This window comes from Miniopterus schreibersii (genome assembly GCF_964146895.1).
Source record: "Miniopterus schreibersii genome assembly, chromosome: 11".
Taxonomy (NCBI): Eukaryota; Metazoa; Chordata; class Mammalia; order Chiroptera; family Miniopteridae; genus Miniopterus; species Miniopterus schreibersii.
The window spans coordinates 70,688,220-70,716,165 of NC_138111.1; the positions used below are offsets into that span (position 1 = coordinate 70,688,220).

General features: G+C 55.0%; 1 protein-coding gene across 1 annotated transcript in view; it reads right to left on the bottom strand.

Annotated features, from left to right (window-relative positions):
• Window positions 1-4,511: 4,511 nt before the first annotated feature.
• The window catches only part of ROR2 (receptor tyrosine kinase like orphan receptor 2), a 212,908-nt gene continuing 189,473 nt past the window's right edge, over window positions 4,512-27,946 (bottom strand). Inside the window, exons 5-9 of the mRNA XM_081151342.1 lie at window positions 16,212-16,339; window positions 12,438-12,752; window positions 11,170-11,415; window positions 8,263-8,465; window positions 4,512-7,024 (exon numbers count right to left, since the gene is read on the bottom strand). Coding sequence (XP_081007468.1) covers window positions 5,579-7,024; window positions 8,263-8,465; window positions 11,170-11,415; window positions 12,438-12,752; window positions 16,212-16,339 — 2,338 coding nt within the window. The 3' untranslated portion in view covers window positions 4,512-5,578. The remainder of the gene's footprint in view (window positions 7,025-8,262; window positions 8,466-11,169; window positions 11,416-12,437; window positions 12,753-16,211; window positions 16,340-27,946) is intronic.

Here is a 27,946-nt window from a genome sequence, read left to right on the forward strand (position 1 = left end):
AATAAGAAAGTGACAGCGGCCGTGTGTCCACATGCCAGGCATGGCGGCAGGTCTGAGGGGGCCCAGGAATGTTCACTGCAACATTCTAGAGCCAACGTTTAGAAATAGGTCAGAACTCAGAAACTCCAGAGGGGGAGAGTCTCACTTACCATGATGAGATTCGCCATGATGGTGTGAACGTGTGTGTGTGGGGGGGGCTCTTAGAGGCTCAAGGCAGATGGGAGGGGGAGGAAGGAATAGGGGGGTGGGGAGGGAGACCTTGAGCTAGGAAATTTGGGAAAGGAATTTTAGGAAATCTTCTTGCTGCTTCTCCTGGATCCCGCCTCATCCTTTCTCTTGACTCTCTCCCCCAGTTTTCTGGAACACATCCTGAAGTGACTTCTTACAAAGTGTGAGGTAAGCGTCTGGGCCCTCATGCCGCTGGTCCAGACACTTGTCTGAGCAGAGAAGTGTTTCAGCACCTTCCGGATGACCACACTGGGCGTCACAGGGGAGGGGCCTCATCTTCACCCTGCTGTCTCCAGTGATTCTGTCCTGGGTCCTCACTTAAACCCTGCCCAGAAGAGCCCCAGCCTAGAGGTCACCCCAGCCCCCACATACTCTATGCTGGGGACACAGCAGTGAATAAAAGAGGGACAACCCTGCCCTGAAGGCTTTATTGCCCCAACCCCGTGAACCACCTTTGCAGTGGGGTCCAACCTACCACCTGTGGTGCTCACTCAAGGGGCACTTGGGACACATGCTTTTCTGTTGATTTATATTTATATTATTTATATTTACATTACTTATATTATTTATATTATTTATATTATTTATGCCGCCCCCCCCCCCGCCCGCCTTGTTAAATTGGTGCTTGAAGCAGCTGTCCTGCCCTTTTTCTGGCTGTGAACTAAAATTATTTTTCAGGAAAGAAGTACATAAGGGTCTTAGTGAATTAATTAGAATTCATCTTCTCGTGGCTTCTAGTGGCTTTTCGCAGAGTTGCATCACGTGTGGTTGGAGACCCAGGGACTGAGGAGGCTGGGACCAGCGCCCAGTACCCAGCGCCCAGCACCCAGCGCCCGTGCCAGCGGCTCCCACTCTGCCTGGAGGACGCCAGGTTCCTGCCTGCACAGCTGACCACATGGGGTAAGACGGGCTTCTTGTCCGCATAGAAATCGATGCTCACCACCGGTTTCTTTCTTCTTTCTCCATGATCCTGCAACCGTCAACCCCGAGGCCTGGAATTCACACCGCTGAGGGATGCATCGCTTTCAGCAGCGAGAGGGATCTCCCAGGTCTGTGCCCTTCTCTTTCATAAGCGAACTGTCCAGTGAAGGCTTTGCTGGCAGGTTTGAGTTTCCAGTTAGAGGCTGAAAGGCCACCCCTGGCAACCAGGAAAGTTTGCAGACAAACTTTTTAGGATGATTCTCGGTCGTGGGAATTTTCAGAGGCACATTTGGTGACTTAACTGGCCCACTGCTGCCCGGGGCTCCCTGCTGCGCCTGGGCCTGGTGGAGGGTCTGCTGCTCCTGCCGGACCCCTGCGGACACCCAGCAGGCTGCACCAGCCTCCGTCGCCAGGTTTCCAACAACTTCTCCTGGGAGAACAACTTCAGTCTGGAGAGAAGCTCACTGTGATGCTGTGGCCCGATGAGCAGTACTGTCTGTCTGCATCTGGGACAGAGCATTTCCCCCACCATTAAACCCGCCAGTGCTACTAAATCCACGATTAAACCCGCCAGTGCTACTAAATCCACGATTAAACCCGCCAGTGCTACTAAATCCCACGATTAAACCCGCCAGTGCTACTAAATCCACGATTAAACCCGCCAGTGCTACTAAATCCACGATTAAACCCGCCAGTGCTACTAAATCCACGATTAACACTTCAGACTGGGAAAGTGAGTGAACAGGACAAATTGTGAAAAAACAATACTAACGAGTTAACATGTTGACTTGCCCTCTTTTAAAAAACATGCATTGGAGCTGAGCCGAGGGTTCCTAGTCCCCTCCACGCACAGCTTCCTCCCTCCTGCGCCTGCCCGGCACTGCCTGGCCGGGGTCTCAGGGACAGTGGCCCTTCGACGCATCACTGCAGGGCACACAGCAGAGCCCGTGGCGGTGGGGCTGGGGGCACTACCTGCCACCTTACCTGCCCTCACTCACCACAGAGCCACCCAGGGATTCCTCCTGAAGGCAAGCTCCACCCACTGAAAAAGATCCCCAAGGTGCAGGACGCCATGAACAAGCTGGGCAGGAACCGTCTGTAGCTTCCACGCAGGCGGAATGAGGTGACATGAGTGTGGGTGGGCGTGTTTACTTACGTGCAGGAATACACCAGGAAGGCCCGTCAACTCCCAAACAGTCGCGCTCGGAGGGAGCGGGACGTGAGCAGAGGCGGCAGAGGGACCTCCCGCCACGGCTTTGAACTGCAGGGTGGACGTGCTGGCTATTCAGTAACCTGGCACACGGAGCGGCACAGTGGTGGGACCCGGCACCATCAACGCGCTCGCCTGCCAGGGCTCGCGTCCTCTGGGCCGTGTCAGCAGCCTCAACCCAGCCTTTCTCCTGAACACAGCCCTGCTCTTCCAAGAGCCGATACTGAGCGCTCAGTACCAGCGAGAAACAGTCTCCCCCACACGGGACTGCAGGACAGGGCAGCAAAGTGGGTGGGGGACGGAGGACTGACCTGGGAGGCCACAGGGAAGGACATTTGCCTCGACACAGCCTTTTAAAATATATATATCTTTATTGATTTCAGAGAGAGGAAGGGAGAGAGAGAAACATCAATGATGAGAGTCACTGATCGGCTGCCTCCTGCACGCCCCCGACTGGGGATCGAGCCCACAACCCGGGCCTGTGCCCTGACCGGGAATCAAACCACGATCGCCTGGATCTCAACCGTTGAGCCACACCAGCTGGGCATTGACACAACCTTCTTAAAAGTTCATCTCAAATTAAGATTTCAAATGTTCCCACAAGAAACTCACACAACCAGCGTCTGTGCACCGTTTCCAACGTGGCTGTAGAAGCACACTGTCCGGGAGCAGCTAACGCGAACAGCTAACACGTGGACGTGAGTCCAGGGTGGTTCCCTGCTGAGAGGGCCAAGAGGTTTTTCCTGATTCAGTGGGAAGCTGTATATACTGTAGTGTTTAGTCAAAACCCTAAAATTAGCCCGGGGTCAGCCATTGCTCCCGGTGCTGTCCGCCGGGGAACGTGAGGCAGGCGCGGGGCTGTGGCCTCACCCGGCTGCATTAAACCACAACTGGAGTGAGCTGCTCAGCAGCCTGGAAACCGCCGTCTCGCGGAGGGACAGGGACGGGCCTGCTACTGGGCCGCAGGGCGAGGGCCCCGGGTCACCACTCAGCACATCTGCTCTGCAACTTCCCAACTCGTTAGTTACTTTTGTTCAATTGCACCAATTTTAAAAGCTCCACTTCCCTCAAGCTGCATCGAGATTTTGCAATTAGAGTGAGTGGTAGCAAACAAATGCTATATTGAGCCAAAAAAACAAAAATCCCCACATTAATCTTCCCCTGCTCACCAGCCACCCTCCCAACACCGTCCTGCAGTCGTCCCCGCCTGCTCTGCTGTCTGCCTGGGGCGGGGTGGCCTCCCTGACTGCTCGCAGCGAGTGCCCAAGGGCTGCTTCCCATTTCTTAATCTCAGGTCTCAACTGAACAGTTAATCCACCAGGCGGACTTTACAGAGAAGTTCCTCGTTCAGGTGAGTGGAAATGAGTAGTAGCTGCATTGAACCTTGCGCCCCCCCACACACAGTTGGGCTCACCTGCCAGGCAGGGCTGGGGCTCCCAGTCCTCACCCCATCGCCTCATTTCCCTCCTGGTAGGGGAGGGTCAGGCCTGGTCTGAGGGCACTCGGACACTTCATTTCATCCCGTGGGGGGGGCTCCGTCCCGAGCAGCATGGTGCTAACTAAAGCAGTGGGCAGGCGTGCAGGATACACCTGCATCAGCATGGTCCGATGCTGGACTGCTGGACCAAGGGATGCTGTGCTCAGTGAGTGTCAGCGGGCCCCCTGACCACAGCATCAGCACCCTCTGGGCACCTGTTAGAAATGCACTTCTTTGGCCCCACCCAGTCGGCCTGGGAGCAGGGCAGGAACTGCCCAACTGTGGAAAGCAAATCCCTCCAGAGTCCACCTAGACCCCGGGTTGTGGACCCACTTCAGTGACCACGGAAAGGCCCCAGGCCACGTTGGGGCAGGGCCGGGCCCTGGGCAGAAGCTTCCCCAGGCCTCACCCAGGTGTGGCTGCCACGGTGCCCCTCCTCTACCCCCCCAGGGGACCCTGGCCCAGGTGTACTGTGGCTCAGCTGGCCCCACCGCAGGGGGTGCAGGCAGGGGGTGAAGGAGACCCGTTCCCCTCATGGCCTCCCCCCAGCACTGCTTCAGGGCCCTGGTTAGGACCAGGCTCCAGGTCTAAAAAGGGGTCCTGGGGCCTCAGGAGGGGAGAGGTTTAAAACCAAAGACCTACTTCACGTCATCAGCAATTAATTCACCAGAGACCTTAACAGAGAAAGCAATGGAGCTTGTTTCCATCATTTATTTACAACGAACATCCACATTCACATGAAGTCACGGTCCTGGGCCAGCCCCCAAGGCTGCAAAGGGCTCAGCAGACAGGCACTGGGGGGCATCTCCCTCGCCCGCACCACCGACGCCTGACATCCTCACAGCCAGTGGAGAGCTGAGCCCGCGTGGCTGGGCTTCACTGGATACACAGTGTGGGAGTCCCACGTGTAGCTGTCCCGTGTCCGCATGGTGTGCCCCTGACCTCCTCACGGGAGCTCTGAAATGAACGGACCTCTCTTACCTCGGTACAAACACAGCAACCAACGTACAATCAGGCGGCATCCCAGGTGGGTAAGGTAAACAGTTAAATTACTAAGTCATTACTTTAAGCTCAAAATACTTCAATGAAAATCGCATATAAAAACCACATAAATTACATTTAAGGTCTGTACATGATTCCAAGAAAACAAACAATACTGTGCTCTGTACAATATCGCTTCCTTTGTAACATTCCAAGCCCAGGAGCACTTTCCCTCGGATGCCAGGAAAGTGGGCAAAACACACATGCAGGATGATTAAAATCATTTCACAAAATCGTGTTGGTTCTTTTAAGGCACATTTTGTTTTAAAATGGGACTCCCATTTCAGAAGCCCCCTTCTCACCAGGCCCTGGCAGGTGGCAGCGTCCTGCTCTCGCTAATCTTTGCTGGCAGCTCCTTGATCTGCAACCAGCAGCCAGGCGCTGGAATCGAGCAGCCACGTCCACCCTGCTGCCTGGCGCAGGCCTGCCGTCCCAATGTTTTGCAATATTGGATCCACATGCAACATGGTGGGAAGACACCGCCCACTTTCCTTCGAAGCACAGGCAATGCTCACTACCCAGCCTCCTCCAGGAAAATGCAGGCGACGTTGGGGTCACCGTTCATCAGGCACCACTGGCTTAAAGACCAACGGCAAGGACGGCTGAGGAGCGAGGCTTCATGTGGTCAGGCAGCCGGCCAGCCCCCGAGTGCCTGGGGCTCATCTCTAAGTCTCCCCCGAGCGCCCTCAGCCCCGAACCCCTCAGGCTTCCAGCTGTGCGTCGGCTTCTTCCATCTGCAGAGTGTCATTGTCCCCCAGCAGCTCAGTCTCTGGGACGGAGCCCTCCTCCTCCTCCTCGGCTTCCTGCACGGGACTCTGGGCCGCATCCTCAGGGGCGTTCGGCGCATCCTCGGTGCCCTCCGACAGCAGGGCCGCCCTGTCTGCCACCGACGTGCTGGAGGGTGCAGTGGTGACATACCCCGTGCTGGTGGAGCCACTGCCGCTGTGGTGGGAGCCGGGCTTGGGCGCCATCTGGGCAGGCACCTGCTGCGGGGCCATCTGCATGGGAATCTGGACAGGGTAAAAGTTGGGCAGGTAGGCCCCGTAGGCAGGCACGGGCTGGTAACCGTTGACAGGGATGTAGAGCTGCGGGGGGGGCACCAGGGGTCGGATCTGGCCCTTCATAGGGATGAACTGTGGCTGCGGGAAAGGCTGGGCCTTGGGCTTGGGGCCCCCGTAGCGGGCATTGCTGACGTTGCTGACAGGGCTGGTGCTCAGGGAGCTGGTCTGCGTGGCGTTGCTGGCCCCCGAGGTCTGGGCAGAGCTGGTGTAGGCAGATGGGGCGCCCCAGGCCCGGAGCCGGCCGTGGATCTCCTTGAAGCGGGGCCGGCGGCCGGGGGCCTCATGCCAGCACTCGAGCATCAGGGCGTACACCCAGGCCGGGCAGTCCTCGGGGCAGGGCAGCACCTGCCGGCTGCGCACCAGCTCCACCACGTCCTGGTTGGAGTGCCCGCAGTAGGGCTGCAGGCCGTAGCTGAACACCTCCCAGAGGACCACGCCGTAGGACCAGATGTCCGAGTCCACGGAGAACTTGCCGTAGGCGATGGCCTCGGGGGACATCCAGCGGATGGGCAGCAGCGAGCTCCCCGTCAGCTTGTAGTAGTCGGCCGAGTACACTTCGCGGAACAGCCCCAGGTCAGAGATCTTCACGCTCAGCTTGTCGTACACGAGCACGTTGCGGGTGGCCAGGTCCTTGTGGACCACATGGTGGCTGGACAGATACTCCATGCCCGAGGCAATCTGCGCCGCCACGTGCACGAAGTCGGGGGGCTCCAGGGCCGACCTCACAGTCCGGCCATCGTCCGTGCTGCCCACGTCAGAGTGCGGCGAGCGGGTCACGAGGAACTCGTGCAGGTCTCCGTGTGAGCAGTAGCCGAAGACCATGCTGAGGGGCTGGTCCTTGGTCACCACGCCCAGCAGGCAGACGATGTTGGGGTGCTGCAGACGCGCCCGCAGCAGGGCCTCGTGCCGGAACTCCTCCCGGAGGGGACCCTCGGCTTTGTCCTTCAGCGTTTTGATGGCCACGGCCTGGGTCGGCTCCCCCGGGGCAGGGCCGAACAGGTGGCCTTTGTAGACCTTCCCGAAGCGGTCCTCCCCGAGCTCCTCCATGAACCTCACCGTGGACAGGCTGATCTCCTTGAGCTTGGCCTGCCAAGAAGAAAGGCCCGGTGAAACATTCCTGCCGCTACCGCTCGGGAAGAAAGACCGGGGAGCGCTGCGGGCTCTGGGGGGGGACGGCTCTGCTGCCCTTGGCCGGCAGAGGACCCGCTGGCCTGCCGGTCCCGCAAGGCCTGCCCCCACACTGCGCTCTGCTTTCAACCGCACCCTCTCATCACGAGCTTCCTGAACCCTTCAACGGGTCCTAACCAGGTGGCAAATTATGTCCAAGTACAGCTGGGCCCCACGGCAGAGTGCGCGCACACCTACTCACACACACCAGCCCAGCCGAGCGCCAGCTGTGCCCCCAGCCCAGCGCCTGTCCTCTCCCCAGTGTGTTCCCAAGGAGGTCCAGCCACCAGCGCTCAGCACAGGGAGGCCCACGGCTACCTCTCTAGAACCCAGGCTGTGCACCCCATGACTGCTCTCACTTTCCGAGCCCAGGCCAGCTGTTCTGTTGCCCCTCACTGGCCTTCTCGCTGCCTCCTCTTAATTAGATTCTCGATTACATGGTCTTTGATGGAAGAACCACATGGGTGAAATCGGTGCGAACTGCAGAGCTCAGCTTCCCTGGTTCTCACCCCCCGTCTGTGTGTCCAGCCCCCATGCTTCCGGGAGCTTCCCTGACCCCAGGGGGCTCTGTGTCCCCTTGCGGTCCAGCCACCCCACGCCTACCCCCGAACACTGAGTGACTCCCATAGACAGAGCTGAAGGTGTCCACTCTTCCCCTTCACGGCCCACAAGCGAGTGACTCTCGGCCAAGAGCTTGTGAGGTGAACGCCCCTTCACGCGCTGAGCGGCTGTGACAGACGTTCTCTGTGTTCTCACCATCCTGACAAGCCCTAGGGTGGGGGGCTGCCCCCCACTTCCTCTACAAGACTGTTTGCTCTATCCGTCCCTGAAAATCACAACAAAGCAAAACCAACCACACCTCAAATTGAGCTGAAAACAGGCCCAACCCCTTAAAAATGCCATACTGAACCTCAGGTGGTGGGGACCAGCGAGCCCTTTACTGGCCTGCCGCCCCCCGGCCCCCAGAGCTGAAGCATCACAGAGCGAGGGGGGCTCAGCGGGGGTCCCACCCCTGGGATGCTGAACTCTAACATCCTACCAAGTATTTTCCGAGGACACAAACGTGCTGACACGTCTCAGAGGAGAAACAATGAACGAAAGACAGTTTAAGAGAGTTGTGTGTGTGCCTGTGGCAGGCGGAGGGGAAGCGGGGAGACCTGCTTGTGCTGGCCGATGAGGGGCATCTCCACGTCCTGGCTGGGCGACGCCACCAGCTGCCGGCGCGGGGGCGCGGAGGCCGAGGCCTTCTGCCTGTTGCGGCACACGCACACGAGGAAGAAGAGGCAGGCGATGACCAGGGGGATGGCGATGCTCGGCACCAGGATGTACAGGATCCCCATCCTGCTGCCATCTCGGGGGCCTGTGGACAGCAAGGCCCCTGTGAGCTCCAGAAACACCGCCTCCCGCCCCGCCCACGGTACTCAAGCACACCTGGGCACTCGGCCAGCGGCGCACCCCACCTGCGAAGAGGGGCCCGCACACAGACGCGCCCTGCCCCGCGGTGGGCCCGTGAGCCCCCAGAGCTGCCCGGGGCCGACCACAGTGCAGAGCAGTGGGCTCCGAGGGCGGCGCTCGCCCGCACCGCCGGGTTTCACCTCTGCGGCCCCTGATGAAGCACGTTGGCCCTTGTCCTCGGAGAGGGAAACTAGGTGCTGGGGTCAGAAACGACCCTGTTCTTCATGCCATATTTTAGGGCCGTCCACAATTTTGTATGTTAACATATTCTTTTAGGATAATGACCACAGGAGCATTTGATTTGAAGCGCGGTGAGGGCCTGCAGAGCAGGCAGCCGGGGACCAGCACCTGGAAGGCGGTGGGCGAGGGGCGCACAGAGGGAGGCCTGCGGCCGGGCGCGCTGTCTCCCCACAGGACCGGCAGGCGCCGTGGCCCCGGGCAGCAGTGCTGGCCCCGAGCAGAGCTGGGGCTCCGGGAGCAGAAAGGGCGCTTCCCCACCCCAGCAGCTTTCTCCCTCACCCTGTGAAAAGCACACGGGACTAGGGGGTAACGAGCTCTCCATCTGAAAGGTGACAAGTGATTTCTGGTAACACGGTCTCTGAAAGACCGAATTCACTTCTGAAAATGAACACTATTGCCGCCTCAGTAAAAAACAACACTGTCCCAAACCCAGCCTGGCCTCCTGGCACCAAAATAAAATAAAGCAACACCACAGACTCTCCCGGCCCTGCCTGGAGGCAGATGTTCTAGAAGCCTCGGGGCAGTGCAGCCTCAGTTTTCATTATGAGGGGTGGGGGAGAACCCACGCCAAGGCCAAGTCAGAGGTGTGAGCCGAGCCGTCCAAACACTTGTACGACCATTTACTTATCGTTATCTTTTAACATCACAACCAGAGCACATGCTTATTAACAACTGTAGCGTTAGGACAGTGACTGTTCCTAACAACCCACCTCACCAGGGGCTGTGCCACGGCCGACGGGCTGCTGCCCACCTGGTGTTCTGTGCGTACTCTACGTGGACCATAGAGTTACAATAGTCAACTCTTGTGACGCACAGAACCGGCAGCTTCATACTTTTTAAAACAGAAGTTTGAATAGAATTCATTTTAAATAGGATCCTATCGTCCGCACCCCTGCTTCTGGTCTGGGGCAGAATAATCGCCCTCAGACGTAGCACAGGACAGACAGCTCTAGGGGCTCCTCGGTGGCCGTGCACCAGCCACGGTATCGTCCAAACCCCTACAGGGAAACAGCTGGTCTGTTTCTTATTAGCTATTAAAAGTGATTCTGAAATAAACATCCTTGCATTTCTGCTAAGTACAAATATTTCTGCAATATAAGATTCCTGCAATTGCCAGGTCAAAAAAGTTACATTTTTTCTTCATGTTTTGATTTAATTTTAACTACAAAGCTAATAACTGCTCATTATAAAAACATCTTATATTTCAATATTTCTGTAGGTCATGGGAAATCACTGCTAAAAGTTTGGTGCGTATTGTCCCCAAACTTTACCCAGAAATATAGGGCTTGTGTGTGTGTGTGTGTGTGTGAGAGAGAGAGAGAGAGAGAGTGCACACACACACACCGCTTTCGTTCATTTTTTTTTTTTGTAAAAAGAAAGGAGGGAGGGAGGGGAGATATAATACAGCTAATGACCTACAACTTGCTTCTTTCCCTTCACAGGACCTCATGACCATCCTTGCAGGAAATTTTTCAAACCACTGTAGTATTCCATAGAGTAGCTATACTATCATCTAACTCCTGCCATTTCCACTTTTAAAATTGACTCCTGCAATGAACACGCTCTTGAAGCGTGTGCGTGGACGGCTGGGTGAGCGGGAGCGCCGAGGTGGGGACAGGGCGCAGGCCTGCCCGTGCTGGCCGTGAGGCCGCGGGCCAGGCCGCTGCCGGGCGCCCAGGCGGCGGTGAGCCTGCCGCGCTTCACCCAGCCCCCCGGTCTCTCCCAGGGGCTTCCCACCAACCCCCACCCCAGGCGCCGAGACGGAGGCTCGCAAGGCAGCCCAGTCTCAGGCCGGCGGCGACGGCAGCTGGTGGGACGTACATACTGGAAGAAGGATAATAATGTTTGTAAAGTCCGCAACCACTCCCGACAAGCCCTTCCAGTCATAATTTAATAGAGAAATTGCAGGGACAGTGGTGAGAGACTTAAGCTCTATTTTCCCTCCCTCTGCCGAGTGCACGTGGGGAAGCTGAGCCGAGTGGCAGGCGGGCGGAGGCACAGGCGGAGCTGCCGTCGCCGTGATGGGGCACGTGGATTAACACTGGGAATGTCAGGTGACAATGTTAACGGAGAAGCAAGATGCAAACTGAATATCCCAGGACCAGGCACAGGAAAAGGGCTGGCAGAATGCAAACAGAATGAGGCAATTAGGGGTGATTTGCACTTTTCTATAATTTAAAATGTCGTATAATGACAAGATATTACTTTTATAACCAGCAATAGTTTTATTTAAAATAAATGTCATGATGGTGGGATGGGTGGCACCCAAGCCAACAGCCTCCCGGTCCACGTCACCACCAACTGCCTTCAGCAGCCACCACTTAGAGAGAGAGAGAGAGAGAGAGAGAGAGCGGGGGGGGGGCACTCACTACAGGAGGGCACGTCGCACAGCTCCATGGGCACGTGTTTATTCTTTGTGAAGCACCAGGGGCCTTCCATCTGCCCCCCGGGGTTCCGGCAGTAGGCGTGCCCCCCTCCGAGCTCAGGGAAGTCTGCGCTGGTCAGGTGGTGGCTGTGGGGGTGCTGCAGGGCCCACGGCTGGCACTGGTGCCCCGACTTAGTGGTGCTCGCTGTCCCCCTGTAATCCGTGCCCGAGCCGTTGTAGCACTGATGGTCTAAGAGACGAGACATGTTAGGAGGCCCGATGCAAGCGAAGGCGGCCTCCGCGGGCAGCACACCCTTCCCAGCTCCTCTAGAAAGGAGAGCGAACCGCTTTGCCTGCATGTACTCAGACTGGAGTCTCCAAAAGACCAGAGGACTCTACATCCCTCTAAGAAAAGCAGCATTAAAAATAATTATTTGATAAAGTCCCAAAGTCACTAATGAAATTGGGGTGCATCAGGGACATCAAAGGGGAAGTGATTCCATGATCCTGAAACCACCTTAGGGACCCAGCAGGCACCCCCATTCCAGAACAAGGCGCTCAACCCCAGCCTCACGTTCACTGGCTCTGGAAGCAAAGCCAAAGCGTGCAGGGGGAGCCAGCACCAGCCTGCCGCACCTCAGCCGCCCGCCACTCCGCCTCGAGGAGGCCGTGCTCCCTGAGCCAGACCCGGGTGTTGGGCGGTTACAGTGCTACCCACATCTGGACACTGTTCTGAGGCTTCTAAACATTAACTCATTTACTCTTCATTCCACCTCCGAGGCCGGCAGTTACTACTCCTGTGTAACACGAGGAAACGGCATTTAAGCTGCTTGTCCGAGGTCATGTGGAGAAAGCCCTGTGGCAGGATTCGGAGAGCACGGTGGGCAGGCGACCAGGCTCCCAGCACCTTGGGGACCCCTTGGCTAAGGAACAGTGTGGAGCTTCCCGGGGTGCCCTGGAGGAGGGCCCGGCCTGGTCAGCGAGGACAGGTGCCTGTGGTCACAAGGCGGGTCTGGAGGCTTGCCTGCTCCCCGATGCCCCACAGTTCTGTGGCCGGCAGGTGGCTCCACCTCAGGGAATGAAGTCTGAGGCTCAGGGCGGCGGGGTGACTCACCTGTGCCCCCCAGCGGGGGCCCGCGGGTGTGGCCAGAGCTGTGACCGGCAGCCCCGCCCTCTGCCCTGAGCCCTCCTGCAGCTCTACTGGAATAGGGGCCCTGCGCCTGACCTGCAGTGACTGAGGGCCCGTGTGCGGGGCGGGGACCGGGCACTCACAGCGGCCCAGCCGCTCCGCGGGGATGCCGATGCGCATGCAGTTGGCGGCGTCGGGGCTGTCGGGCATCGGCAGTGCCTCGCACTTGGGCAGCTGCAGCCGCATGAGGATGAGGGGGTTGGAGCGGGCGATGCTGTACTCCTGGCGGCACAGGTCGCTCTCCAGCACCTCGCACTCGTCGCGGCACAGCTCGCGCGGCTTGGGCACCCGTGACCGTGCGTCGCACAGCGGGAACACGAAGTGGCAGAAGGACGGGATGGCAAACTGGGAGCACTGGTCCGACAGGTGCGTGGACGTGCCGATCATGGTGAAGGCCGCTGCGGAGGAGCGAGACTGTGGTTAGGGCCCGCCCGCCCCTGCCCCACCTTATCTTCCCGGCCCCGGCGCTCACAGGACCTGGGCCCCAGGCCGCCGTCATCGGCCCTGACTGGACCCAGACGTAGAAGGTCCTAGGCTTCGCTTACAAACATCAAGGTGGAACAAGGCGAAGGAAAACTGGGCCCGTGGTACCACCTGCTAGATGCTCCTCGCCTGGCGGGAGGGCCCCCTTTCAGACCCAAAGGCACTTCCTCCGGCCCCGACAGGAACCTGGGGCTCTGCGAGCACAGGGCAGCCGGAGAAGCCGTGGGCTGGGCGGCTCCCACCGGGAGACTGGTGAAGAGGCACAAGGATGAGGCCTCGCTCTCGACGCCCCGGGGCCTGCAGGCAGGTCGCAGCAGCCTGCGGAGGCCGCAGCCAGGACAGAGGAGGGAGGCGAGTGTGCCAAACACACGGAGAGCCAGCCCGGGCCATGCACTGGCAGGACTCAGAGGACAGGGAGTGGCAGAGGAAAGGGGTGCCGAGGGCGGTGGGTGCCGGGTAGAGAGCTGAGGAACTGGGAGGTGGGGAAAGGGGGGCTTGCATGGGGGGGGGTGGTAAAGGAGAAGCGGAGAAGCAGCCCTAGCAGGAGGGCTGAGCCAGGTGTGCAGTCTTGCTTTTTAGGGGCAAGCTGCCCCCAGATGGAGTGTGTTGGGAATGAACCGCCCAGAGGAAGAGCCTGACACCGGGTATGGAGAAACGAAGGGGCGGGGGGAAGGCTGCCGCAGTGGGGCTCGGCCAGAAGGCCCAGCCACTCTGACCTGGGAAGGACCTGCTTAGGAGGATTTGATCTTGGACAGCTAAAGAAAGAGGCGCTTCCCCTACGCACCCTGCAGCGCCGTTGGAATTTAGTCCCTGGGGCGCCCCAGCTCCACCCACTTGTAGTGCCCCTTATGTCAGCAGGCGGGGCTGCTGGCCCGACATCCCAGGAGCCAGTCCCGCCAGGGCCCGCTGCTGACCGTGGGAGGTGGTCCCTCGGCCCTTCCTGGGCCTGTGTCTCTATCTGAGAGTGACTTGTTGAGACCCCACAGGAGGGAAAGCCCACACGGAAGCGGTAAACAGGCGAGAAGAGCGGCCCACAGGCCGTGGTGCCAGCTGTGTCCCGGTGCTGTCCCCGGCGCCTCGGCCAGGCCCCCTGTGGCCAGTGGGTCACACCATCCTTCGCCCCCATGGTCACTCCTGGCTCCTAGTGAAGTTGAGGACCAGAGGCTGGCCAAACACCGGGGCGTGAATCAGTTCCATCCCGTGCTGTGGCGCTGGCGACCGCCTGCAGGGCTGCTGAGGGTGCCGGCCCTGGCTCTCGGGCAGGAGACTGAGAGCCACGCCTGGCACTTCTGGGGTCACGGCCGACCCCCAGTCGATTTCCTCCTCCCCTCCCCTCAGGCACGTCAAGTGGGGCTTACTTCTGAGAGCGGGTTCTGGGTGCCGCGGGTGCAGCGCACCTCCTGTCCTCCCGCTGTCCAGCCCTGCACGCGCCCCCAGGGCTTCCTGCGGCCCATTCGTGGGAGGCCCGGAGTCCTGGGAGCCAGTGCTGACGGGCACGCTCCAGGCAACGGCACACCGACGCGGTCTCTACGCCGCGGTCTCCAGCACCTTCACATTTATTTTCTCAGAAATCCACGAATGTACAGAATCTTCATTCTAAACTTTTATCTAAAAGCTGTTATAAAATTAGTCTGACTAGAGATCCAAGTTGCTTAATTCTTTAAACAATTCCTGAAGAAATACATGAGGGACAATCTTGGGTCTTGAATCAGTGTTTGCCAATTAGTGTAGAATTAATTCTGGAGTCTGTGGCTAGCATTTTAAAAGATAAGTAAAACAGAACAGGGGGTGTTGGGGTGCTTGGTTCGTATTAAGGGTGCAACCAACTTTTTCTTTTTTTTATGTTTTTATTGATTTTTAGATGGAGAGGAAGGGAGAGGGAGAGAGAGCCAGAAACATCGATGACGGAGAAACATCAACTGGCTGCCTTCCGCATGCTCCCTACTGGGGATGGAGCCCGAAACCAGGGCATACCCCTGACCAGGAATCGAACGGGTGACCTCTTGGTGCAGGGGACTATACTCAACCACTGAGCCACGCCGGCTGGGCCCAACATTTTCTTTAATAAAATAAAACTGAAGAGAAAATTCTAAGTGCACTGTTTTTATTACGGGTGTCTCCTGTAACACATTCCGATTCTGTGAAATACGTGTGTGTGCACTAAGTCAAGATGCAAAGTACACCTTTTACTTACTGCCTGTTGGGTCAAAGGTGTGAGAAGTTCTGCTTTAAATGGTATAAAAAGCTTTTCCAGTGACAGACAGCAGGGCTTGCAAACCATTCTCACAACTGGACCAAGATGGTGCCTCCCAGGTTCTCCACATCCCACTACTGCCCTCGGGGGGCTCCGGAACGTGGGCCAGGCAGGCCCTGCCTGACCATAACCCTAGACGCCACAGACTGAGGGTAAAAGGCAAGGCCAGGGGTGACCTAACTGTAGAAGGACATTTCAGTGACACCTGCCTGGGCTTCTGCCTGCGAGCCTCATGCCCACCCTTTACAGGGCAAACTGCACCAGGCTCTCCTGGGACCCAGCATCAGAGGTGGGCGGGGATTCTCCTGGGCAGCGGAGGTCAAAACTGCCGCGGAGAGAACCCACCTAAGCTGGGAGAGCTGCCTCCGTCACAAGGCTTTCCTGCGTTCTCACAGAGTCTGGAGAAACGCGAGTGCCTTTGCAGCAGAGACCGGGAGGCTTTGCAGAGCTTTCCTTTAATTCATTTTCTCGCTTCTCAAGGGATTTCTCCCAAGACGACCTTCTGTCAATGCATAAAGGTTGAAGGCCAACAATCACCCAGGGACTAACTCCTAACGAGATGGAGGAGCAGCTTCGTTCCTCAATGACCTGCTCCATGTCTCTCGGCTCTGGGGCGTCCCCTGGGAGCCGAGGGCTGCCGCAGGGCTGGGCTCACTGCCGAGTCCCCACGCATGGCCGGCGGCCTGCAACCTCTCTCCCAAACACCTGAAACCAGGCCCGGGTACCTTTCAACCCACCCCGACTCCAAAAGGGCGCAGAGTCATGCCAGACGGAGCAAAGTCCAGTGCAGCGAGCGTGCGGGGCCGGCTGCCTGGCGGGGCAGCCCTGGGATGGGAGACCCGCGAGGCAGTGGGGACAGGACCACAGGGCTCCGACCACACGGCAGACCCAACTGAGCGTGTTAGAAGAAGAATATTCTCAACAACCCGCACTAGCTAATTTAAACATACAAATGGGAGGAACGTGTTAGGGGAAACCACGGCGGCGCTGCACCTGCTTCTACTGCGATGGGCAGGGAGCGGGCACCGTCCAAGCTAAGAGTGGACAGAACACAAGCGCCCGTGCCGCAGGGACAGCGCCACACTGCCCACGGTCTCGCGTGGAAAGCCTGCGCTCCTACCTGTGATGCGGTTCTCGATCTCCCCCTGCATCTGCAAGGAGTCCACGTAGATGGTGCGGTTCCCAATGAAGCGAGCGCAAGCGATGCCCCGGTAAGGCTGGCAGAACCCGTCCTCGTGGTCATCGTCTCTGGGAAAACACACAGTCCGTGAGTGCGCCGGGAGGTGTGAGTACCCCGGTGAGATTTTCTTTTTAAATCCAGCATCTTATGATCTAGCCGTCTTCCTCCTTGGTATTTATCAAATTAATGGAGAGCTCGTGTCCACACACAAACCTGCATGGGGACTTTTATAGCGGCTTAATCCATAATCGCTAAAACTTGGAAGCATCCGAGATGCCCTTTAGTAGGTGATGGCTGCTAACCTGTGGTCCGTCCGGAGTGGAATATTACTCAACAAAGAAAAATGACATGGCAGATGCTGAAATGCGTACTGCCAAGTGAAAGAAGGCATTCCAACTACATAACATTCTGAAAAAGGCAAAACTATGAAGCCAGTGAAAGACCAACGGCTGCATCCTCAGGGTGCGTTAGTGAGTGTATACTACAGACTTTAGTTCATAACAGTGTCCATCCATTGTGAGCTGACCACACTAACCCAAGAAGTTACTCACAGGAAACGGAATGTGCAGACAAGGTGGGGCGACATGAGAGCACTTTGTACTTTATGTTCAACTTTTCTGCAAACCTAAAATCTCTCTAAAATATAAAGTCTATTAACTTGTTTAAAATCCAGCATCTTTAAGGGGGCGCAGGGGAGGCCTGGGTGTGAAGGATGGATTACGAGGGGGTCCATGTCCATGTCCATGTCCTAATACACACAGAAAGCTCAACGCTCACATGTTTCATCAAAGCCTTAAACTCCATCAGAGACATTTTTGCATGCCCCCCATATATTCCGCTGTCTGCAAGCGAGGCTTTTATGAAAATGATGATAACCCAGAAACTCTTTTACCTTTAAACTGCAGGAGAGAAATCTTTGAAATGGAGGGGACTCCAAAAAGTGTGGCTCTCACAGAGTTTTCACCAGGAGGTGTGCTTACACCACAGACATAAATTGTCATGCTACGTAGACAGCACAGACCTCATGTGTAAATATGGGGGACAGGACAGGAGGCTCCCCAAAGCACTCCCTCCCTCTTGGCCCTTGCACAAGCCCCTTAGCCTTAAATTGTTCTCTGTAGAACCTACAGGCCCTGCCTTCAGCTGACGGGGATCGTTCTAAGTACACAGTGCTTGTTCAAGTGTCCTCAAGGTGCTCCAAGGAGCCAGTGAAAGGGGCCAGGGATATCAGGCTGCCGTCTGCTGGGAGGAAAGGAAAAGGGGCCTGGGCTCGAGGACACACTTTGGACAAGTGCTCAGGCCCGTAATTAAGTCACTTGTTTTCAAGCAAATCTGCAACCTGCCCATAAGCGTAACAACAGGTGTCATTGCACCCACAGGCATTTCAACCGCCCCCAATGGAATCGTGTTGTGTCCAACTTCACCTGATGGACTTGCAGACCCTCCCGGCTCTCTCCCGAGCGTGGAATCTGCACGCGTGAGCCGTGGAGACGGAGCTGCGGAGACCTCACTGCAGCCTGCGCCTGCCTCCCCTCCATCTTCTCCGTCCCTGAAGAAAATCTCTTTCAAAGAAAACTCTCTGGAGCCAAAAATAATCTAAGTAAGCTGGCGGGTCAATAGAAAATTTCCAAAACGAAACTAAGAGAGACAAAAAGATTTACAGAAAATAAAGAGCTTCAGTGAGCTGTGGGAGAGCACAGGAGTCTAACTTACGCGCAATCGAGCCCCAGGAGGAGAGGAGAGACGCAAGGAAGCAGGGAAAACAGTGTGGAGAAACAATGGTCAGATGTTTCTCCAAACCTGATTAAAAACCAGTTACACACTGACCAAGGAACGTCAGCGAAAAGCAAGGAAGGTGAATACAAAGGAGGTCGCACCCAGGGTGCCGCAGCCAAGTCCCTGGAAGCCTCGCAGGAACCGAAGGGGCCCGTGTCAGAAACAGTGCGACACGGACCGAGTGACAGCCCCAGCGCACCGGCGGAGAGAAGGGCCGCGGGCCTGGGACTCCAGGCTCAGCCAAAGCGCCTTCCAGGTGGAGGGCCCATCGGCACAAAGACGGCGCGAACGCAGCCAGAATCAGCAGCACACGAGCCAGGGCTGACGGAGCGCAGGGCCGCCCGGGAAAATCCACGATTATAGTTGGAAATCTTAATACCTGTCTCTCAGCAGTTAATGGCATTAGGCAAAAAAAAAAAAAATTGTGAAGAAACAACAGTGGAAACAGTGACGCCCCTGAGCTACTGGACCTCCATAAAACGGTGCTGGCCACAAGCAGCATCCGTCGCAGGGCTCACCACACAACAGCCCACAGTAAGTCTAAAAGAACCATAATCTCTGATCACACAGAAGTAAATCAGAAATCAATAACAAAATATATTTAGAAACTTCAAATATCTGGAAATTAAATAGCATACTTCTAGATAACCTTTGGGCTCAAAAAAGAAAATACAAAGAAAATTCAATAGAATTTTAAATGGAATGTGAAAATATAAATTATAAAAAATAAAAACAGGATAGCATGCAGCTAAAACAGAAATTAGAGATAAATTTATACTGTAAATACCTAATAGCTGTAAGTACTTAAGTTAGATAAGGTTTTACACCTTAAGAAATTAGACAAAGAATGTCAAATTAAACCTGAAGTAATTATAAGAGTTATAAGAAAATATTAATGATGAGAGCAGAAATCAATAAAATAGAGAATAGAAAGATCAATAAAGCCAAAAGTTGGTTCTTTAAAAAGTTAACAAAATTGCTAACACCTGGAAAAACCGATTAAGGAAAAGAGAAAACACATATTACCAACGCCGGGAATGCGCAAGGGGCACCACCAAAGACTGTAACAAATAGTAAAAGATAATAAATATTATGAACAAATATATGAACATAGATCCAACAACTTAGAAAAAAAATGGCAAATCCTTGAAAAACACACACGTCAAAATTAGTGCTAATAGAAATAAAACCTCCAAAAAGCCCTGTATCTCTTACTTGAAGTTGTAATAAAAAACCCACAATTAAAACTCTAGCTCCAAACAGAAACTGATGAATTCTGTGACACATTTAAGGAGGAAGCATCAGCAGTTTTACACAAACTCCTTCTGAAAACGAAGGCGTAAGGGATGCCTTCCCATTCACAACCTCGACAGAAATACCTGACAAGCACGCCCTAAGAACATTACAGACCAGCATGCCCCCGACCCAACAGGCAATGTGCTCCACCAAACAGCAGCAGACTGAACTCAGCAAAATAGACATTATAAGCTGGGCGATGGACCAGGAACACAGTGGCTTCAACAGGAAAAACCAATCTCTGCAAACAGACGGCCGAGCTGAGTCTAGAGCAGCCCGGTGAGGGCCCGGTGCCACGGGAGAGGGATCGAGGCACCACGACCAGGTCGATTAAAGAAACCAGAGCACCAATGGCAGTCCCAAGACATGCACCCTGAATCTGAGGCCGCAGTTCTGTTAGGAGACGGCACCAATCTTAGGAACACACACCCGAGCACTACGGGGCGGAGGAGTGTAATGAATGCAACGTACTCTCAAATGGTTCAGAAAAAATCAGTACAAACATGCCGAGGAAATGGTAAGTCAAAGACGGGAAAATGATAAGAACTGGTAAACCGGGGTGAAGAGCATATGGGGCCACTTATTACTATTTTTGTAACTTTTCTATAGGTCTGAAGTCATTTCAAAGTCAAAAGTTGAAAAACATCCCAGTTTTGTAGAAACTGACGAAATGATTCTAAATTTATCTGCAAGTGCAAAGGTAGCAGAAGAGCTAAAACCACCACGCAAGCGCCCACGGACGGCGGGGATCTGCCCCCCCGGCTGCAGCGCCACGGACGGCGGGGATCTGCCCCCCCGGCTGCAGCGCCACGGACGGCGGGGATCTGGCCCCCCGGCTGCAGCGCCCACGGACGGCGGGGATCTGGCCCCCCGGCTGCAGCGCCCACGGACGGCGGGGATCTGCCCCCCGGCTGCAGCGCCACGGACGGCGGGGATCTGCCCCCCGGCTGCAGCGCCACGGACGGCGGGGATCTGCCCCCCGGCTGCAGCGCCCACGGACGGCGGGGATCTGCCCCCCCGGCTGCAGCGCCACGGACGGCGGGGATCTGCCCCCCCGGCTGCAGCGCCACGGACGGCGGGGATCTGCCCCCCCGGCTGCAGCGCCACGGACGGCGGGGATCTGGCCCCCCGGCTGCAGCGCCCACGGACGGCGGGGATCTGCCCCCCCGGCTGCAGCGCCCACGGACGGCGGGGATCTGCCCCCCCGGCTGCAGCGCCCACGGACGGCGGGGATCTGCCCCCCCGGCTGCAGCGCCACGGACGGCGGGGATCTGCCCCCCCGGCTGCAGCGCCACGGACGGCGGGGATCTGCCCCCCCGGCTGCAGCGCCCACGGACGGCGGGGATCTGGCCCCCCGGCTGCAGCGCCCACGGACGGCGGGGATCTGGCCCCCCGGCTGCAGCGCCCACGGACGGCGGGGATCTGGCCCCCCGGCTGCAGCGCCCACGGACGGCGGGGATCTGCCCCCCCGGCTGCAGCGCCCACGGACGGCGGGGATCTGCCCCCCCCGGCTGCAGCGCCACGGACGGCGGGGATCTGCCCCCCCGGCTGCAGCGCCACGGGGACGGTGCAGTTGCCCGGACTCTGTAGGAACAGAGAAGCAGACGTGGGGAGCGCCCCAGAGCAGACCCTCACGCGTCAACTGGTTTTCAGCACAGGCACTCGGGCACTCCGGGAGGGCAGGGCCATCCACTCAAAACTGGTGCTTGAACAACTGGACATTTGTGTGGAACAAAATGAACTTAAATCCACAGCTCACACTGTACACAAACACTGCTTCTGAGACGGATCACAGACCGACACATAAACACTAAAATTATAACACGGAGGAAGCACAGGGCATCTTTACAGTACTGAGGCAGACAAAGGCAAAGATTTTAGACATGATGCATACAAGAAAAAAATGACAAATTAGACTTAACAAAGTTAAGTTTTCCTGTTCAGCAAAAGATAGCATTGAGAAAATACAAAGGCAAACCACAGGCTGGGAGAGAACATTTTATGTATCCGACAAAGGAATTGTATACAGAATACGTAAAGACCTCCCAAAACTCAGTGAGAAAACAACACAGTAAAACGGGACAAAAGGCCTAACAAACGTTTCACAGAAGTGTAGCCTGAGAAGATGGTCCCATTTTAGTGATGGGGAAGTACATTAACCACCATGAGTCTTCACAATAGACACCAGAGTGGCTAATGTTAAATGGCCAACAACAGCAAGTGTGGGTGGGGAAGCAGAGCAGCCGGAACCCTCATCCACTGTGGGTGCCATGTAAGTCTGGGGAAGAGTTAGGCAAGTTCTTATATTCTATATGTACATTTATCATCTCACCCAGCAACCCCACAGCTAGAATTTATTCTAGAGAAATGAAAGCATGTTCACAAAAATACTTAAACGTAAGTGTTCATAGCATTTTACTTATAACTGCCCCATTAGGAACCCAAATGTCCATCAACGGGTGAACAGATAAACATATACACAGATGAACACACATTCATACAATAGAATGTATGTCACCAATAAAAAGGAATAAACCATGCAAAGAATCAACCATCACATTTTTTGAAAGAGGCCTCCTAAGAGCATGTAAGCAGCACCAGGCGTTGCTAGTTTTTGTCTGTTTCAGTCACTGCTGTATCCACAACACCTTGGACAGGAACCGGCACATAGTTGGCCCTCAATGTAAATTTGTTGAATGATTTCCTTGAAAATCAAATACCATACTTTATATTGATTTCTCTCTACTTCCAAGATGACATACTCCTAGCATCCAATTATACCAACGTCAGATTAAATGTGGCAAAAGCATCCACCTGATCCAACTGAACACACCCAGCACCAACATCCATGTGATAAAAATCCAGTCCACCTCAGCCATCGCTAAGGCCAGGTTCACACGACGCACCGGAGGCAGAACAACAGTTGCTCTGACGTGACCAGTCCATGGGGAAGTAAATGCTATGCTCTGCCACGGAGCTTAGGGGGCTGGCCCCTCTCAGGTAAACCTTGGGGGGCGGGTATTGCTTTGGGTGACTTCGGAGGTCATCGTGTAAAGAGCTCTCACCCATGCATAATGGGGCATAACAGCTGGCATGTGGGCTCAGGTGAACCCAGAAGGCTCAGTGGGGGCATCAAATGTGTCACTGCAGGCCAAGTGCTAATGTCATTGCTGCTGCAGTGCAAGCATCTCCACCTGTGTCCCCGCGGGGCCATAAGGAGAGTGCGTCCTCTAATTACTTTACCCAAGGCTGCCTGCATCACATCCCTGAAAATGACTAAGTTTATGGTATTGAAAGAAAGTTACATTTCCCAAAAAATAAAACATGGTAACAAGAAGTCACAGAGAAAAAGATGAAGTTCGCTTCTCTCCTCCTTCCAACTCAACGTGATCAGGCTGGTGGTTCAGGGTCGTTAGCATCAAACGCTGAGCGTCGGCCATCTGTCTGCCTCCCCAGCAGCAAGGCTCCTCCTGAGTCATTTTTAATTACCGGCTTGTCAGTTGGCAGTTGTTGTTGTTGTTTTAATAGTTCTATTTTCCTGTAATTAGGATAAAGTCTGAACTAGATTTATGACAAATTCCCCCAAAACAGCCATGGAAGGAGTATGAGGTGGAAGACGGCAGGCTCTGCTCAGACGTGCAGAGTGCCTGCGTCACCGCCTGGGGACACCCACCAAGCAGCTGCACCTGGGGGCCTGGAGACAGGGAGACACCTCAGACCTGGGCCCGACGCCGGACCATGAACATATGGGTGGGGAACGGCTGGAGCCTTGGAGCCACACAGCTTGGGAAGTAAAGCAGAAGAGGGCTCAGGACTCGGCCCCGAGGCAGGCGGATTTCCAGAAGCTGAGAATTAACATGACTTTGACCTGTCCACAGCACAGCGCACTTCCTTCAGGCGGCCGTCTGCTGGAGCACGCTGTGCGAGCCACACCTGTGGGCCTCGAGGCTGCCCAGGGCCACAGCACCGGCGCAGGAAGTCCCGTGCCCACGCCTCGGGGAGCGCAGGCTGCCTGCGCCCCGCCGCCCCCCTCCGCGCCACCAGGCTACCCACGGTGCACGCAGGGCCCACGACGGGGAAGGTGAACCACTCGCTGGAAGAGCAGATCAAATGAAGCCCATGCCTGGAACAGGAGGCACCCAGTCTTGCGTTGCTGCCCGCAGGCTGCCCACGCCCGGCCTGGGTAAGCCCCAGGGCCCCTGCCCCCGAACCCGCACTTGCGGGAATCGGCCTGTCTTCAAGCTTTGTTCCACACATGCTCCTCACTCCGCCCCCACGGGGGCGCAAGGGAAAACCATTTTAGATGGTAGAAACTGCCTTAACCTTCGAGGGCTCCCGTCGCCTCCCTCCCTCAGCACACACCGATGTCCGCCACACCGCCGGGCACACACGTGCGGGCGTGCAAGGGCCCCGCTGGGCGTGGCGGGGCTGAGCCGCTGCAGCCACTCCTGTCCCAGGTCCGGGGCCGACAGAGGGCGTCCCAGCGCTGGGGCACCGCACCCAGGACAAGCGCCCCCGGTACAACCCCCTGGGCAGCCGCGGACGACCCCGACTGCTGCACGCTTTACCAGAAAATGGCCAAGAGGAGCCAGCACAGGGCCAGCTCCCGAGATTCCAGTGACAAAAACACAGAACTTGGGAGTGGTTCTGGTTTAAGCCGACTGAGTCGCCCATTCTGTCTCCCTTTTGGGTAACTTCCAGAGACATCATAAAAGAGGTGGCGCTAAGTCCACTGAAACACAGTCCACGGGGAGAAAAATCGTGGCAGCAGGAAGAAGGCTGCGGACGGGCCGGTGCCTCAGGCTACGCGGATCGAGCGAGAGCCACCGCCACACAGCGAGGTCCCTGAGGGACAGCTTACCCTGACCATGTGAAGCTGTCCGGAACTGTCCAGTTACTTAATAACAGGAACTGTCGAGTAACCTAACAGTGATACGGCAGAAGGAGAGAACTAGCCCTGGCCGGTCTTGCTCAGTGGTTAGAGCGCCAGCCTCAGACTGAAGGGTCTCGGGTTCGATTCCAGTCACGGGCATGTACCTGGGTTGGTCCGGCCCGTGCAGGAGGCAACCAGTCGATGTTTCTCTCTCTCGTCCCCCCCCCCCAAAAGCAATGGAAAAAATATCCTTGGGTAAGGATTAAAAAGGGAGAAAACTACCCTATCACCCTGCGCCTGAAAAAGTAAACGCAAAAGCCAAGCTTCCGTGCAACAGAAGTGAAAGTAGAGCTGATAAAACTCAGTGGAAGAGTAAAAGACAACAGTCAAGAGAACTCAGAAAAATGATACAGTAACAGGGAGATGCACCAGGCGGCCTGGACAGCCCTACCCAATACGAGGAATAGGCGACTTCGACAATTTTTCACAGTTCTGGGAGCTGAGAAGTTCAATATCGAAGTGCTGGTCTATTCAGTTCCCAGCTCCCAAAGGCAGAGAAAGACAGAGAGAGCAGGGACAGGGGGAGATCAGGCCCAGCCCTTAAGACCGACCTCATTTAATCTAATTACCTCCTTGAAGGCTCTATTTCTAAGACAGTCCCATGGTGGGGGAGGGGGTGGGAGATTAAGGCTTCAAAGTATGAATCTGGTGGAGAAAATTCAATCCATAGTAGTAGGTGAGACTATTTCTGTACACGTTATATAGCAAAATACACTCTAAAGCTATGCTGTTAGAATACATAGTACTGCTCGAGGGACAGCTGCTGGTGGAAACCGAGCCTGGAGGCAGCTCTCATGCACAGGATGTTCACAGGTGACAGAGGCCACAGTAAATGTCCTGATCATACATGAGGCTACTCCTAGATGGTGCCCAGGCACTAGGCCATGGACGTGGAAACACGGTACAGAGCCCTAGCTTACACCATGAAATCAATTCCAGATGAAGTGAGACTGTGTAAAAGTTATACCCAGAATATAGTTTAAAACTCCTGCAAATCAGTAAGGAAAAGACAAATGTCCTAATGAAATACGAACAAAATACAGGCCATTCTGGTTGTCTGTGGTAGTTATTTTCTATAAAGTCGCTTTGAACACTGAATTAGCAAGCAGTGAGCCACTGCTCCTACTGGAAAAACAGACAGTTCTCTGCAAGTAGTCCTGACATTCTCATCAACTGATCGGTGCATCACCTTGCGTAACGTGTGGTTCTCTTTTGTGTTACTGACACAGCTCATGCCAACTGTGCTGAGATGCCTGCCGGGAAGCTCATGTCACACATGTCCTGTGGGGGCAGTCACGGCCCTCTCACTAAGGAACACCAGGCTGCACTTCCCACCATGCTGGGGTCATTCAACAGTAAAATCATCAATAAAAGCATGAACTGTAAACGGACCACAGAAAGGACACTTGTTTGCAGTGGAAGGGCTCCAACAAGAAGGCACACCTCCGCTCCACTGGGACCGTGTGCCTTGGGTGACTGCCCTGCACACATCCATAAGGTGCCGTGAAAACACCCCGAGTATCGATTTGGGGGCTACAAAGAAACGGTAGAGAGTTAACAGAATTGGCAGGTGTGAAATCCTCAAACAAGGAGGGTAAACTGTACACGAACAGGCAAGTCAATGGCTCTTAAACCAACAAAAACATGTTCAACTTCACTACTGGTCAAATCTAATGTAAAATTACTATAAACTGCTCCTGGACACCCAAGACATTGGCGAAATTTGAAGTTCTGATAATACCACATGCTGAAAAACATGGGGGAGTAAGGACTAGAGCTCTGCGGGGGGCTCTGCTTCCCGTGGGAGGTCACGCCTACAATTCCAGTCGCAGGTCTCCATCCCCGAGGACTGCCGCCCACCGCGACACCGAGATGCAGACAGACCTTCCCAGCGGAGGCCATGTGGCAGCGGGAGCAGCTGCCTTCCCTCGGCGGCGCAGGATGACCGGGGGGCCCGCGAGGAATGCTCCGCACCGTGTGTGTCAAATGAACACGGCCTGCACGTGTTAGCATCAAATCCAGACGAAAAACCTCCTGACCGACCTCCAGAAAATGCACTTACGTGCTACTTACAAGAGGCCCACATAAAGCAGAACGCGAGGAGGCTGGGGAAAGTGGGACAAGAACTGGAAAAGTGGCGCAGCAAATGCAAATGAAGAGAAAGCTGCTGCGCAATAGCCTTACGTGGTGAACTAAACTCAAGGAAAAGCATTATTAGGGACTTTGAAACAAAACGTAACAAAGCTGTGCAGCCTCAAACCCACAGGCATTAAGAACATGCACGCACATTTAAAAAATAGACAGCTGATAGAAATAGGCAAATCCAGAATGAGCATGGTTGACTTTCACGTATTTTCAGCTATCTGTAACTGGTGTGGACCAAAAAGTATAGACATTTTTAATAACACACTTAACAAATGTGACCTAATATATAAATTGCGATATATGTGGCCACCACCAGAAAACACTATTTGAAACGACAGGACATATTCACAAAAATTGAACATATCTAATTGGTCACAAAGAAAATCTTAACAAATTACGAAAAGTAAAATACACCCCAAATTCACTGATCATAATGCAACAAAAACAGGAAAATAAAAGCCTATGTCTCTCAGGCGGGACTGAGGTGGGGGAAATTTTTGCCAAAATGGCATTCAGAGGAAACTTTATAATTTTAAATGAATTTGTTTGAAAATTAAAAACAACAAATAAAAATTATTTGGGGGGACGTTAGTATGATATAAAGAATTAAAACTTACAATGCAATGCACAAACCTTAAGTATTCCATAAATAACTCACACCAGAACGGCCCAGGTTACAAAGACTGGCCAGACCAACTGCTTGGGGAGGGGTGCACTGCCCAGAGCTCTGCTACCTGCCTTGGGAGCACGGAGGCCACAGCCACTGCACGGGGAGGTCTGGTATTTCCCCAGCAGAAATGAAAATATATGTCTACAAAACACCTGTATGAGAAACCCACCACAGGTTATCCGTGGCAGCGAAAAGGTGCCGTCCACTCGGGAGCCCGCAGCAGGACAGGGCGCACCAGCTGGAAGGCCGCTCAGGAACAGGAAGCAACCCTGATACATCCGGGAGACAGGCCAGCAAAGGGGGCCGGGCTTACGTGGCTGTGCGCCGCGGGACTCATTTCTGTCAAGTTCCAGGACACGCAAAACTGGTCCACGCAGAAAAGACAGGAGAGCAGTTGGCAGGGGCGTAGGGGAGTGGACTGGGAGGTCGCCCGGCGTCACTTCCTGGAGTGTCGGGAATGCTCTGTGCCTGGTAGGGGTTTGGATTGCAGAGGTTTTTGCATCTGTTGGGCCTTGTTGATAGAATACTTAAGATCTGTGCGTTTTACTGTACGTAGGTTAACTCAAAAATGAAACAGGAATGCACAGACATTGAACTCGCTAATGATTTCCATGCTGAAAAATGTCAGGATGAGTGTACAACTACCTGCAACTTGTGAAATGAAAAAAAAAGTAGGACACATTGACGGGTGGAAATGGGTGGGGAGAGGCGATTAGCTGGCAGGTGTAATTCATGTAAACAGTAGGGTCTAGTTGGTAGGTATACGGACTGGATGAAATTCTTTCTACTTTTCCTTATGTTTGAAATTTCTCGTAATAAATGTTAGGAAAAAAGGATATTTTAAAGTATGAATAA